This window comes from Scyliorhinus canicula, chromosome 9 (assembly GCF_902713615.1).
Source record: "Scyliorhinus canicula chromosome 9, sScyCan1.1, whole genome shotgun sequence".
NCBI classification, from domain to species: domain Eukaryota; kingdom Metazoa; phylum Chordata; class Chondrichthyes; order Carcharhiniformes; family Scyliorhinidae; genus Scyliorhinus; species Scyliorhinus canicula.
Genome location: NC_052154.1, coordinates 187327953 through 187343041, shown reverse-complemented (window position 1 = coordinate 187343041; position 15089 = coordinate 187327953). Strand labels below are relative to the sequence as shown.

The 15089-nt window shown below is 45.1% G+C and overlaps 1 protein-coding gene across 1 annotated transcript in view; it reads left to right on the top strand.

The window, feature by feature from the left end:
* ano3 (anoctamin 3) overlaps positions 1-15089 on the top strand; it is a 313721-nt gene that overhangs the window by 81892 nt on the left and 216740 nt on the right. Inside the window, exons 8-10 of the mRNA XM_038808322.1 lie at positions 476-607; positions 1470-1576; positions 7301-7356. Coding sequence (XP_038664250.1) covers positions 476-607; positions 1470-1576; positions 7301-7356 — 295 coding nt within the window. The remainder of the gene's footprint in view (positions 1-475; positions 608-1469; positions 1577-7300; positions 7357-15089) is intronic.

Genomic DNA, 15089 nt, shown 5'->3' with positions numbered 1-15089 from the left:
TGCCCTTTCTAAACACTCATAATATTCCCCATTCTGTTAGCAGGAAAATTATAATCGACAATTATCTCATGTCAATATTTAAACCATACAAAACAAACATAAAACAATCACTTCGAAATGAATGATTATTAGTTACGGTAAGACTCTAAATCTAAATGCATTAGAAAGACTTCGAGACAAGTTTATCAAAATGACGCACACAATGAATATTTAGGGCAATTTACTTTGATTAATTGTAACAATAAACATCACCACCATTCTGACATTTAGTTTTTAAAAAAAGGTCAATTCTGGTTTGAAATACTTTGCAGATTTGAAAACAAAATCAGTGAGCTGGCAATGGCCCCTCACACAGGTTTCGGTAACGTGGAAGTCACGGTGAACTGCCAAACCCGATTAAAATTTGAACTAATATTCTCATATTATTTAAGTGCATTTCATTTTAAGTATCAGTAGTCTGGCATTTGCTTATTAGCATTCAGAGGAACCTGCGACAGGTGAAGAGTTGGTTGCCAAGAAATCCAATGAAACTCGACAAGGAAGCTCTGCCAGATCTGGAAGAGACTGATTGCTACACCGCGCCATTCAGTCGAGCACGTATGCATCAGTAAGTGCTTTCCTCGCAATAAGCATGTTCCCACAAACAGAATTCAAAAATGTACGCACACAGTTATTTTAATGGTATTAATTTGCATGAATGTGACAGATTCCAAAGAATTAAATCAAGGATTGAGAAGTTATGATAGTGGGTGTAAATCTCATATTTAATGTTTCCTGGTTTCAATCATGGGAAGGTGATGACACGGTGGTATTGTCAGGAGGCCAGAGAACCAGGGTAGTTCTCTGGTGACCCTGGTTCGAATCCCACCACAGCAGATGGTGAAATTCAAATTCTAAATGAAAACAGATTTAAATTTAATGAAAACCATGCATCGATTGTCATAAAAAGCCATCTGGATCCCCCCCCTTCGGAGAAGGAAATGTGACATCCTTACCTGGTTTGGCCCACATGGAACTCCACATCCACAGCAATGAAATGGGCTGGGTAGCACGGTGGCACAGTGGTTAGCACTGCTGCCTCACGGCACTGAGGTCCCAGGTTCGATCCCGGCCCTGGGTCACTGTCCGTGTGGAGTTTGCACATTCTCCCCGTGTTTGTGTGGGTTTCACCCCCACAACCCAAAGATGTGCAGCGTAGGTCGATTGGCCACGCTAAATTGCCCCTTAAGTGGAAAAAATGAATTGGGTACTCTAAATTTAATTTTTTTTAAAAAATGTATTCAAAACTCTGAAATGGGCTAGAAAGCCACTCAGCCCAAGGGCAATAAATGCTGACCCACCAGCGCCGTACACATCCCATGAATGAATTTTTGAAATCAGGTTCCATTTTGTTATTTTAGCAGCACACAAAAACTCAACCATGGAACTTCACGTGCTCTTTTTCTTTCTTAAACAAAACCTCTCTTCAGCTTCACCATAAACAACAAAGACACGTTTTTCAGTAATTCGACGAGAAGCAGGATCGTGCATCACATGTTGCAGAGGACCAAATATGAAGATGGGAAATCGAAAATAGGTAATGTTTCAAATAAGCCATTACATTTCAATTTCAGAGTACTGACTGCTGTTATGTACAAGCTGTAGCTCATTTTGAACGGACAATTTGCAGCCTACTTGCCTTCTCTTTTGTTGAGTGAACGCACCATATGGTGGAGTCCTGTACCTGGAAGGTAGGTTTGTTCTATACCACGCTGGGCCAGTGACGGTGAAAGGGAAATGGTTTTGCCAGATTTAAGTTAAAGGTTCGCCCGCTACCGACTCTTGGGGCGGGATTCTCCACCCCCTCAGCCACGTGTTTCTCGGCAGCGCACGTCCGCTAGTGGTGGGATACTTTGTTCCCTCTTCCTTTGGGAATTTCCACCGAAGACACCCCACGCTGCTGGGTAACACGCGGGAGGGGGTGCTCTGCTGGTGGGACAAGGGAATTTAGCCATGAGCGAACATTCGGACAATTCAGGCCTTGATCTTCAACCAGCTACCCTGGTAGAATGTACACATAAGTGGGTTGGATCAGGGCAACTGTCTGGTGACCCTGCTTTGATCACCATCTTAAAGAGGGAGTAGGAGATAATAAAAGAAGAAAATGCTGCGTAAACCCAGCAGGTCTGGCAGCGTCTGTGTAGTGAGAAACTAAGTTAACGTTTCGAGTCTCTATGACCCTTCCGTGAACATTTATTTCAAATTTCCAGCATCCGCCGTATTTTGCTTTAATTTGAGTCGCGGGTAATTGTAGGTCAAGAGGGTCCACAGGAGGTTCACCAGAATGATCCTCAAATGAAGAGCTTGTCATACGAGGAACGGTTGAGGACTCTGGGTCTGTACTCGTTGGAGTTTAGAAGGATGAGGAGGGATCTTATTGAAACTTCAAGGATAATGAGAGGCCTGGATAGAGTGAACATGGAATGGATGTTTCCACTAGTAGGAAAAACTAGAAGCAGAGGACACAATCTCAGACTAAAGGGATGATTCTTCGCAGCCTCCAACACATCATCAGCGAGGATGGACATCTTGCCAAGGTCATCCCCACACCCCCACTACTTGCCTTCAAACAACCGCGCAACCTCAAACAAACCATTGTTTGCAGCAAATTACCCAGCCTACAGAACAGCAACCACAACACCACAAAACCCTGCCAGGGTAATCTCTGCAAGACATGCCAGATCATCGACATGGACACCACCATTACACGTGGAAACACCACCCACCAGGTACGCGGCGCATACTCGTGCGACTCGACCAATGTAGTCTACCTCATACGCTGCAGGAAAGGATGTCCCGAAGCGTGGTACATTGGCGAGACCATGCAGACACTGCGACAACGAATAAACGGGCATCGTGCGACTATCAACAGGCAGGACTGTTCCCTTCCAGTTGGGGAACACTTCAGCAGTCAAGGACATTCAGCCTCTGATCTCCGGGTCAGCATTCTACAAGGAGGCCTTCAGGAGACGCGACAACGCAAAATTGCTGAGCAAAAACTTATAGCTAAGTTCCACACGCATGAATGCGGACTCAACCGGGATCTGGGATTCATGTCGCATTACATTCGGCCCCCACCAACAAGCCTGGACTTGCAGAGGCCTACCGACTGAACTGGCTTGGGACAATTCACACCTCTTTAACCTGGAGTTACCTCTCTCTCTGCATCTTTGATGATTTGATTGCCTGCAGGTGCTCGCATTCCGGGGCATCTCTGACTGTGTCTATATAAACATTTCTGGAACAAGCCTTTCCATTCACCTGAAGAAGGAGCCGTGCTCCGAAAGCTCGTGTTTGAAACAAACCTGTTGGACTTTAACCTGGTGTTGTAAGACTTCTTACTGTGCTCACCCCAGTCCAACGCCGGCATCTCCACATCATGATTCTTTAAAACAGAGATGAGGTGGAATTTCTTCAGCCAGAAGGTGGTGAATCTGTGGAACTCTTTGCCGCAGAAGGCTCTGGAGGCCAAATCACTGAGTGTCTTTAAGACAAAGATAGATAGGTTCTTGATTAATAAGGGGATCAGTGGTTATGGGGAGAAAGCAGGAGCTTGGGGATGAGAAAAACATCAGCAATGATTGAATGGCGGAGCAGACTCAATGGCCTAATTCTGCTCCGATGTCAAATGGTCTTATAACACCCAGTTGTTTAGTTCTACATGTATTATATGTATAGTGAAGTTGTAGCAATATACAATTTCTGTTGTACCTGGGCCAATATTACAGGAGTAACCACATAAGATGAATCCTCAGTCCTACTGGGTAAAGGTACTGACCAACATATGCTTAATCATACAGTGCTGAAGGTTACACACTCAATTCCTGGGGGGACATCAATCCTCAGCCCTACAGTTAAGGAGGGAAAAGAACTTGTCCAGAGTCCCAACTCCTGATGGCACAGTCTGGAAAGTGTGGGCATGCATATGTTGCAAATTAGGTGTTGAGATTCTGGAATTTTTACAGCAGCTGTTACCTTGGGTTGGGCGACATTGATTGCTCCCAGATGAGGGCCTCGAGTCCTCTATGGAACAGAGCGCACCATTTGTCTGCTCAATCTTTTGATACATGTCGCAAATCCCCTGGAATGAACGCCAGTAATATTTCCCATGCTGCTGCCTCAACTTTCAAACATCAGGATCTGGATTTCCATTCCTCCAGCCGCGTGTCTCTCGATGGTGCGACGTTCACTAGCGCCAGGATTCTCTACTCATGCCATTTGTCAGTGAGATTTCCCATTAAGCCACCCCACGCCACTGGGTAACTCTCGGGCAGGGGTCTTCAAGCTGGCCTTACACTGAGCGTAAACTTATACAACAGCTGAGTCAGTTCAGTTCCCTCTTAAATCACCCGTCACCTCTTTGGGGTCATTTTATCCCAGTGTTATCAGATGGTAAACCTGGGGGACTGGTTGGGCTGCCAGTCAATCAATTGGATTGGATTGGATTTGTTTATTGTCACGTGTACGAGGTTCAGTGAAAAGTATTTTTCTGCGAGCAGCTCAACAGATCATTAAGTACATGGAAAGAAAAGGGAATAAAAGAAAATACATAATAGGGCAACACACGGTATACAATGTAACTACATAAGCACCGCCATCGGGTGAAGCATACAGGGGTGTAATGTTAATGAGGTCAGTCCATAAGAGGGTCGTTTAGGAGTCTGGCAACAGTGGGGAAGAAGCTGTTTTTGAGTCTGTTCGTGCGTGGTCTCAGACTTTTATATCTCCTGCCCAATGGGAGAAGTTGGAAGGGTGATTAAGCCGGCTGGGAGGGGTCATTGATTCTGCTGCCCGCTTTCCCCAGGCAGCGGGAGGTGTAGATGGAGTCAATGGATGGGAGGCAGGGTCGTGTGATGGACTGGGCTGTGTTCACACACCTTATGTGACACATCTTATAGCCAACATTGTCATAATATACATATTAGTATATAATGGTGCAGCCACACACTGACTGACATACTGCAAGACCAATCAACACACACAACACAGCAGCCAATCACCAGTTAGAGCACACTCACTATAAAGCCAGAGGGCACTAGTTTTCCCGCTCATTCGGGATGCAGCCTCTGAGAAAGACAGAGCTCACAGCTTGTAGCACAGATCCTCACCATGTGCTGATAGTCTAGACTGGTCAGGATAGGCATAGGTCTTCAGTTAATTTAACATAGTGTCGACCCACAGTGAAAGTATGCTCAACAGTTTCTGTCCTAATAAAATAGTGTTGTACTATTTCAAGTGTTGGTAGCCTGTATGTGTTACTGCTAAGGTAAACGCAGTCTCCACAGATCCAGAGTACCCAACACATCAAACATTAATCTCCAATTTAAGACTATTAAAATACAGGAAACCAGCTCATTAATCACAAAGGGCAAAATTGGCTTAATCCGGCACTCCAGATATTGGTGGGAATGCTCATTAATAACAAGGGGCAAAGTTGGCTTCCACTGGGTCTCCAGGTATTAGTGGGATGGCTTCATTTCTCACTATCAGACACGAGTGTGTGTGTGATAAAATTAAACAAACTTATTGCGGTACGATATGTTGTCACGTGATTCCTTAATTATTAATGCAGTTCGGTAACACACTTCATGAATCTTTTTGGACCTGGAGAAGCAGGCAAGAGAAGGGAAGTGAAGGTTGGGACTGTTGACCGAACATTCTTTGTGTCCAGGGTCTCAGGAATTCTCAATCTCGCTCGCATTAATAGGGATTGATTCCAGCTGCTTTAATGTTTAAGAAGTGCACCGTCATTTGCTTTGTCTGGACACAGGTGCAATGGGGCTATTGAATTGAAATATAAACATCCTCCCCTGGGTGGTTTGCCAAACGTTTGCTTTCTGATTTCAATCTATAAATAGAATCTAATTCACTCCTAAGTGCTTGGGGTTTATTGAGGTTTCCAACTTCCAGGAAATGAATAATGCCGGTGCCTGGTCTCACATTGAGTGAAAATACTTAATTGGAAATACAAGATCACAAAATCAAAAATGGGCTTAGCAAGAGAATAAATTTAATTAGGTCTTTTTAAAATAGCATAAAAGTATAATAACATTCACAAGCATATCAGTCCCAGAACGTTTGGTGCCGGGTTTTGAATCTTTGCCGGCTCTGGCAATTAAGGCTGGCTGGAGCAAATGATAGCCTCTCTCAGCAGCATGTTGGCTCTTGGGCTCCATCTCCCCAGTACCATTTGTGCAGTGACGTAATCAGCCAAGCCACCCACGCACACAGTTATTAAAGACCCATTAAAGCAGGCCAACTGGGAATCTCCAGTCTGCCTCCAGATGGATGTGAGCAGAGGGCAAGTTTAGATGCCTGGAGGTGGCCTCCTGGAGCTCCAGAAAACCCAGAGGCCTCCCTACCTGGTTACCTATGTGCGGTAGCAGCCAGATGCCTTGGAGAGGGGTCCCCACCCATTAACCTCCCCATCTCCTCCCCCACCACCGCCAGCCAACAGTGATGCCTGACCTAAAGGTCTATCTTTTTAACTGCTGTTTGAAGGATAAGGATCATATGAAGCTTTTTAAAATTTGATTTTTAAAGAGGGAAGCCTTACCACCTTTTGCAACCTGCTGCTCCTTTCATAGAATGCCTACAGTGCAGAAGGAGGCCATTTGGCCCATCGAGTCCGCACTGACCCTCTTAAAGAGCACCCTGCCTCGGCCCACTTCCCCATCTTATCCCCGTAACCCCACCTCATCTGCGAATGCCTGGACACTAAGGGGCAATTTAGCGTGGCCCACCCACCTAACCTGCACATCTTTGGACTGCGGGAGGAAACCGGAGCACCCGGAGGAAACCCAGGCACACACAAGGGGAGTGGAATGTTCAAATTCCACACAGACAGTCACCCAAGGCCGCAATTGAACCCGGGACCCTGGAGCTGTGAGGCAGCAGTGCTAACCACTGGACAACCATTCTGCCCTGTCTAACTACTTTCATGTTTCCAGCTGGGAAGCCTCCGTTTGGCTGTCCAGCTTTGAAAGCCGCCCAGCGTCCATTCCAAGCCAGATAAGAGAATGCCCTTGTGTAAATCGGGGCGGGTGACTGTTTTCCTATCGATGCCTACCCGACCCATTTCTTGCCCCGAAGGGAAAATCCTGCTCTAGATGTTTAAGAATAGCTTCATTGAAAAGTCTACCTCTCGCTAGCTGACATCAGCAAGATGATGTTCCGCATGGCCATGCATTATTTTGCGTATTGGTTAAAAGATTGATCACCATTTGCTCAGAAAACAATCAGATGTTTCTCTTATCTTCAGGTTTAAATAGGCTGCTCGGCAATGGAACGTATGATGCTGCCTTCCCTCCACACGAGGTGAGACAACATAAAACCTTATTGTTTAATAAACCGTGGAAGCACAATGGAGTATAACACGTGTTTCTTAATATGGTAAAAATATTTTTATTGGTAACTTGGTAACATTGTATTTATTGTTTTCAAAGCTATTGTTTGGACATACTGAGGTAGCTTTTCATCCAGAACGTTTTGGTGCTGATCTGTCAGAGTCGACCCTTTATAGACAACTCCCAATTTCCGTTCCAATTGAGGGATGAGAAAGTTTACAAGGGGTAGGCGTTTTGCCCTAGCAGGATATCGTTTAGCTGGTAAATCGATTCCAGTACCTTTAGTTTCAAAACTTTACATTTCAATCTTCAGGTACTTTATCAGCTTACAGAAGATGCGTTAACCATGTCGGCAGAAGGGCAGCACGGTGGCCTAGTGGTTAGCACAACCGCCTCACGGCGCTGAGGTCCCAGGTTCGATCCCGGCTCTGGGTCACTGCCCGTGTGGAGTTTGCACATTCTCCCCGTGTCTGCGTGGGTTTCGCCCCCACAACCCAAAAATGTGCAGAGTAGGTGGATTGGCCACGCTAAATTGCCCCTTAATTGGAAAAAATAATTGGGTAATCTAAATTTTTTTTAAAAAACCATGTCGGCAGATGGCTATAATATAATGGTCTAGAGTTTTGCAGGATCTTTGATCATTAATAAATTTAGATTACCCAATTATTTTTCTCCAATTAAGGGGAAATTTAGCGTGGCCAATCCACCTATTCTGCACATCTTTGGGTTGTGGAGGCGAAACCCATACTGACACGGGGAGAATGTGCAAATTCCATACGGACAGTGACTCAAAGCTGAGACCTCAGCGCCGTGAGGCAGCTGTGCTAACCACGAGGCCACCGTGCTGCCCATCATTTGAAACTTCAGGATTGAGTGCAAGTTAACGCCGTGACCCTGAAGTTACATTCTGTCATTCATTGCTCTGCCACAAGCTGCACATTCCCGGCCTCTGAGCCAACAACAAATGAAATCAACTGATTAGGGAAGAACTTCTTTTTTTTTACTCTCACAACAGGTGACTGAGTTTTTTAAACAGTGATTTGAGTAATTTCTACTCTTGAACAACCACTCTGGCCCTGAAAATATTATTTTATATTTACGGAATGTTATTAAACGTCTCCATTATGATTCATTAGAATATTTTTCAAACAATATAATTTGTAATAATTGCAAAATAACCTTTTGAAGTTTATTCATTGAGTTTCAGTTTCTATCTTCATCCAGGTGTCTGTTTTAGTCTTTATCTTGCTGAGTGTAAAATTTGAAAAATAGGATTTAATTATTAGTGATTTTTATTTCCTGGTTGACTGTGAGAATTCTTTAATATGATTGGATGTTTGGGTAGCGCAATGACATTAGATGGGTCATTCTTTGTACAATGTGTGCAGGAGGGTTTCCTGACACAATATGTTGACAGGCCAACAAGAGGCGAGGCCACATTGGATTTGGTTTTGGGTAATGAACCAGGCCAGGTGTTAGATCTGGAGGTAGGTGAGCACTTTGGAAACAGTGACCACAATTCGGTGACCTTTACGTTAGTGATGGAAAGGGATAGGTATACCCCGCAGGGCAAGAGTTATAGCTGGGGGAAGGGCAATTATGATGCCATTAGACATGACTTAGGATGTGTTGGTTGGAGAAGTAGGCTGCAAGGGTTGGGCACACTGGATATGTGGAGCTTGTTCAAGGAACAGCTATTGCATGTTCTTGATAAGTACGTACCAGTCAGGCAGGGAGGAAGGGGTCGAGCGAGGGAACCGTGGTTTACCAAAGAAGTGGAATCTCTTGTTAAGAGGAAGAAGGAGGCCTATGTGAAGATGAGGCGTGAAGTTTCAGTTGGGGCGCTTGATATTTACAAGGAAGCGAGGAAGGATCTAAAGAGAGAGCTGAGACGAGCAAGGAGGGGACATGAGAAGTCTTTGGCAGGTAGGATCAAGGAAAACCCAAAAGCTTTCTATAGGTATGTCAGGAATAAAAGAATGACTAGGGTAAGAGTAGGGCCAGTCAAGGACAGTGGTGGGAAGTTGTGTGTGGAGGCTGAGGAGATAAGCGAGATACTAAATGAATACTTTTCGTCAGTATTCACTCAGGAAAAAGATAATATTGTGGAGGAGAATGCTGAGACCCAGGCTATTAGAATAGATGGCATTGAGGTGCGTAGGGAAGAAGTGTTGGCAATTCTGGACAAGGTGAAAATAGATAAGTCCCCGGGGCCGGATGGGATTTATCCTAGGATTCTCTGGGAAGCCAGGGAAGAGATTGCTGAGCCTTTGGCTTTGATTTTTAGGTCATCATTGGCTACAGGAATAGTGCCAGAGGACTGGAGGATAGCAAATGTGGTCCCTTTGTTCAAGAAGGGGAGTAGAGATACCCCCGGTAACTATAGGCCGGTGAGCCTAACGTCTGTGGTGGGTAAAGTCTTGGAGAGGATTATAAAAGATACGATTTATAATCATCTAGATAGGAATAATATGATTAGGGACAGTCAGCATGGTTTTGTGAAGGGTAGGTCATGCCTCACAAACCTTATCGAGTTCTTTGAGAAGGTGACTGAACAGGTAGACGAGGGTAGAGCAGTTGATGTGGTGTATATGGATTTCAGTAAAGCGTTTGATAAGGTTCCCCACGGTCGTCTATTGCAGAAAATACGGAGGCTGGGGATTGAGGGTGATTTAGAGATGTGGATCAGAAATTGGCTAGTTGAAAGAAGACAGAGAGTGGTAGTTGATGGGAAATGTTCAGAATGGAGTTCAGTTACGAGTGGCATACCACAAGGATCTGTTCTGGGGCCGTTGCTGTTTGTCATTTTTATAAATGACCTAGAGGAGGGCGCAGAAGGATGGGTGAGTAAATTTGCAGACGACACTAAAGTCGGTGGAGTTGTAGACAGTGCGGAAGGATGTTGCAGGTTACAGAGGGACATAGATAAGCTGCAGAGCTGGGCTGAGAGGTGGCAAATGGAGTTTAATGTGGAGAAGTGTGAGGTGATTCACTTTGGAAAGAATAACAGAAATGCGGAATATTTGGCTAATGGTAAAATTCTTGGTAGTGTGGATGAGCAGAGGGATCTCGGTGTCCATGTACATAGATCCCTGAAAGTTGCCACCCAGGTTGATAGGGTTGTGAAGAAGGCCTATGGTGTGTTGGCCTTTATTGGTAGAGGGATTGAGTTCCGGAGCCATGAGGTCATGTTGCAGTTGTACAAAACTCTAGTACGGCCGCATTTGGAGTATTGCGTACAGTTCTGGTCGCCTCATTATAGGAAGGACGTGGAAGCTTTGGAACGGGTGCAGAGGAGATTTACCAGGATGTTGCCTGGTATGGAGGGAAAATCTTATGAGGAAAGGCTGATGGACTTGAGGTTGTTTTCGTTAGAGAGAAGAAGGTTAAGAGGTGACTTAATAGAGGCATACAAAATGATCAGAGGGTTAGATAGGGTGGACAGCGAGAGCCTTCTCCCGCGGATGGAGGTGGCTAGCACGAGGGGACATAGCCTTAAATTGAGGGGTAATAGATATAGGACAGAGGTCAGAGGTGGGTTTTTTACGCAAAGAGTGGTGAGGCCGTGGAATGCCCTACCTGCAACAGTAGTGAACATGCCAACATTGAGGGCATTTAAAAATTTATTGGATAAGCATATGGATGATAAGGGCATAGTGTAGGTTAGATGGCCTTTAGATTTTTTCCATGTCGGTGCAACATCGAGGGCCGAAGGGCCTGTACTGCGCTGTATCATTCTATGTTCTATCACTGGCTTGATCCCATTAAACTATGCTATAATCAAAAGCACTTGGAGTGGTTAAATTCTCATCAACGAGATTGCAGGGACCAGACACTGTACCTGGGATGCTAGAGACCAGACATGCACTGGATATAGGGAATTTCCGGAATTTTGTTCCTGTGGTAGGAGGGGTCAGGGAAATAGGATAACTGAAGCCGGGCCAATTTCTCCACTGAGGTGGACCCAGCCAGGAAAAGGAAGGGATTAGGCTGGACCAGATTGGATTCAACCATTAATCTCCGACCCAACGAGCAGGGCATCAGCGCACCGCAACCCAGATTTGATGGACAGCAATGCCTGATGGAGATTGTAGTTTTCAGGGCAGGACCTGCTTATCGGGTGCTTCCAGATTTTGGGATGCCAGATACATTTACTTTGTTTCTGACTGAGACTTTCTTTGAGCAAGCACCTTGCTTCACCACAGACCTCAGAATCCAGGCAAATAAATGACATGTACCGCAGTAAGGTGTCCATTTGTCAGTTAAGTTCTATACCCCTCACACAGTAACCCGCTATTCCGTATTAGCTTGTTTCTTTGATTAGAATTTTCAAAAATAGTGACGGAAAATTATTTTTCAATGGTGTGGTAATTGTTAATATGCAAGAGTAGGTGTCTGCGACCATTACATTGTCATCAGAATTATTTTATCTGATTGCAACACAATTATTCCTGATAAAAAGTTAATATTACCGCTCTCTGTTAACTTCACCTCATAGTGCATGTATCGTAAATATTTTGATAATTTTTCAAGTCAATCTGTCAGAAAAACCAAACTGTTAGTCTTTGGCCATCGTCAGTTTTCATTTTAATAGCGGACAGTCTTTCTGCCCGAAGAATGAATGATACTCATTGAGCTGGATTCTCCTGCCCCGCCCACCGCAAGAAGGCCACAGGCAAGACGCGGACAATGGAGAAGTCCTTTGACCTCAGGCGGGTTTCTCCGGTTGCCGGGCGGACGCGGCCGGAGAATCCTGCCCATTGTGTCACAGAGATGTCGCCTGTAAATGTTTTGGTGTTTTGACCCTTCTGGCTCTATGGAAATGTAACTATTAAAACCTATTTACCTAGCTCTGTGTGAGCCACTTCCGTCGGCCTCTACAAAGTCTGTTGGTGAGCTGCTGAAGATCCGGTTACAACTGGGCCACATGTATGGTACCAGGAATTATGCACATCACGACCCTGACACCAGTCTCGGTGACCAGTGGGCTGCCTCCAGATGCTGTGAGGGTTCTACAGGCTGACTAGAAAACTCCAGGTGACCCCTGACCATCGATCTGAATTTTCTTTTTCATGATCTTTACCATCTCTGTGCCACTCTGCCCCCAATCCGGCTTCCAGTAAAATGGCCTCCTGTCGGAATGTTCTGGCAGCTTTGAAGTTAGATTGCAGGAGGATATAGTTGGTCTGGTCAGATGGGTTGATCTGTGGAAAATTCAATCCGGGTAAGTGTGAGGTGATGCACTTGGGCAGGACAAACAAGGCAAGGGAATATATGATGAACGGCAGAACTCTGGGAAGCATTGAGGAACAGAGGGACTTTGGCGTAGACACACACCGGTCCCTTCAGGTGGCAAGTACCTTTATTTAATTGTAACACAATGACTTGGATGTAGGGCTAGAAGGTACTACAACCAAATGTGAAGATGGCGTTAAAATAATAATAATAATAACCTTTTATTGTCACAAGTATGAAGTTACTTTGAAAAGTCCCTAGTCGCCACATTCCGGCGCCTGTTCGGGTCAGCTGGTACGGGAATTGAACCCACGCTGCTGACCTTGTTCTGTAGCACAAACCAGCTCTCTAGCCCACTGAGCTAAACCAGTCCCTGGTGGGACAGTAAGTTGCAATGAGGAAATAAGAAATTTACAAATGGAGATAGACAGGTTAGGTGAGTGGACCAAAATTTGGCAGAAGGGGTTTAATGTGGACCAGTGGCCGGAACAGATTTTGGTTGGAAAAAATGGAAAGACAACTTACTATCTAATTGGAGAGAAACTTCAGAGTGTTTTGGAGGGATCTGTGGTCCTCGTGCATGAATCTCAGAAAGCTAGTATGCAGGTACAGCAGGTAATAAGGAAGGCAAATGGAATTTTTTCCTTTATAGATAAAGGAATCGAGTATAAAATTAGGGAAGTCTTGCTGAAACTGCACAAGGCATTGGTGAGATCGCACTTGGAGTACTGGGTACAGTTTTGGTTCCCTTATTGTGAGGAGGGATGTAGTTGCATTCGAGGCAGTTCAGAGGAACTTTGGGAAAGAGTCATCCAGACTCGGAACGTTAGCTTCCTTCTCTCTCCGCAGATGCTGACAGACCTGCTGAGGTTGTCCAGTATTTTCTGTTTTTGTTTCAGATTGCAGCATCCACAATCATTTGCTTTTATTTCAGTTCAGAGGAGGTTCACGAGATTGATTCCAGAGATGAGAAATGAAATGAAAATCGCTTATTGTCACAAGTAGGCTTCAAATGAAGTCACTGTGGAAAGCCCATAGTCACCACATTCCAGCGCCTGTTCGGGGAGACTGGTGAGGGAATTGAACCGTGCTGCTGGCCTGCCTTGGTCTGCTTTCAAAGCCAGCGATTTAGCCCTGTGCTAAACCAGCTCTCGAGGGGGAGATTGAGCAGTTTAGGCCTATACTCTCTCAATTTTAGACGAATGAGAGGTGGTGTAATTCACGGATATAAGATGATAAATGGTATGGATAAAGTAGACGTGGAGCGGATGCTTCCTCTTGTGGGACAATCCAGAACGAGAGATCAGTACTTTCGGAGAAGGGGTAAGACATTTAAAACGGAGCTGAGGAAAAATATGTTCTCTTAAAGGGCCGTGAATTGCTACCCCAGAGTACGGTGGATGTTGGAACAGTGAGTAAATTTAAGGAGGAGCTGGACGGATTTTTAATTAGTAATGGGTTGAAAGGTTATGGGGAATGGGCCGGAGGTGGAGTTGAGGCCAAGAGAAGATCAGCCATGCTCGTATTGAATTGAAAGGTAGGATGTATAAGACTATGAGGGGCATATATAGAGTAGACAGGATGAAACGTTTCCTCTTTGGAGAGATCAGTGACCAGGGACAAGGATTTCAGGTGAGGGGCAGGAGGTCAAGATGGAGAGGGGATGTGAGGAGATGCCTTTGCACCCAGAGCATTCTGGGAATCTGGAACTTGCTGCTTGAAAGGGTGGTGACCCTTAAGGCAGAGACCCTCATAACATTTAAGAAGAATTTAGATGTGCACCTGCGATGCCAAGGCACACAAGGCTATGGGTCAACTGCTGGTAAATGGGATTAGAATAGTTAGGTAGTTGTTTTTGACCAGCAGAGATGCAATGGGCCGAAGGGCCTTTTCTGTGCTGTAGTCCTCGATAACTCTATAACTCAGAAGTGATGAAGTATGAGTGATCAGGACCCCAAATCTGGTCCATAACCATCACTTTCCAAACAAATAACAGGCCAAATTAGATTGAATTTCTCTCCCTTAAATAGAAAATTCATTACTCCTCCTGTCCTTTGTACTCGCTTGCAAAATGCTCTCCTGCAAATTTGAGATCATTCCATCAATGTATGCTTGTGTGGATGACATGGTTAGGTAGCGCGCAGGGCCTGTCACTGATTTAGAAATCCAAAGGCCTGAATGAATGATCCGGAGATATGGGGGTGGGTGGAAATGGGAATTATTATCCTTCTCGAGCTAATTTATTGACACCATTCTGCCCTTGAGCCATGTTCCTAGAAGCTGGATTGGGGTCTGAATTGCAGGACGTTAAGAAAATAGAAAATTAAAAAGCTAATGAAGGCTAATGATGAGGGGCCAACTGAAATTTTCCAATCAGCCTTCAGCCCCCCCCCCCCAGAGTCAGGGACACAGCAACCGCCTAGAGGCAGCCTTCTTGCAGTAGAACAAGGGGGTGACAGGCTGACTCTG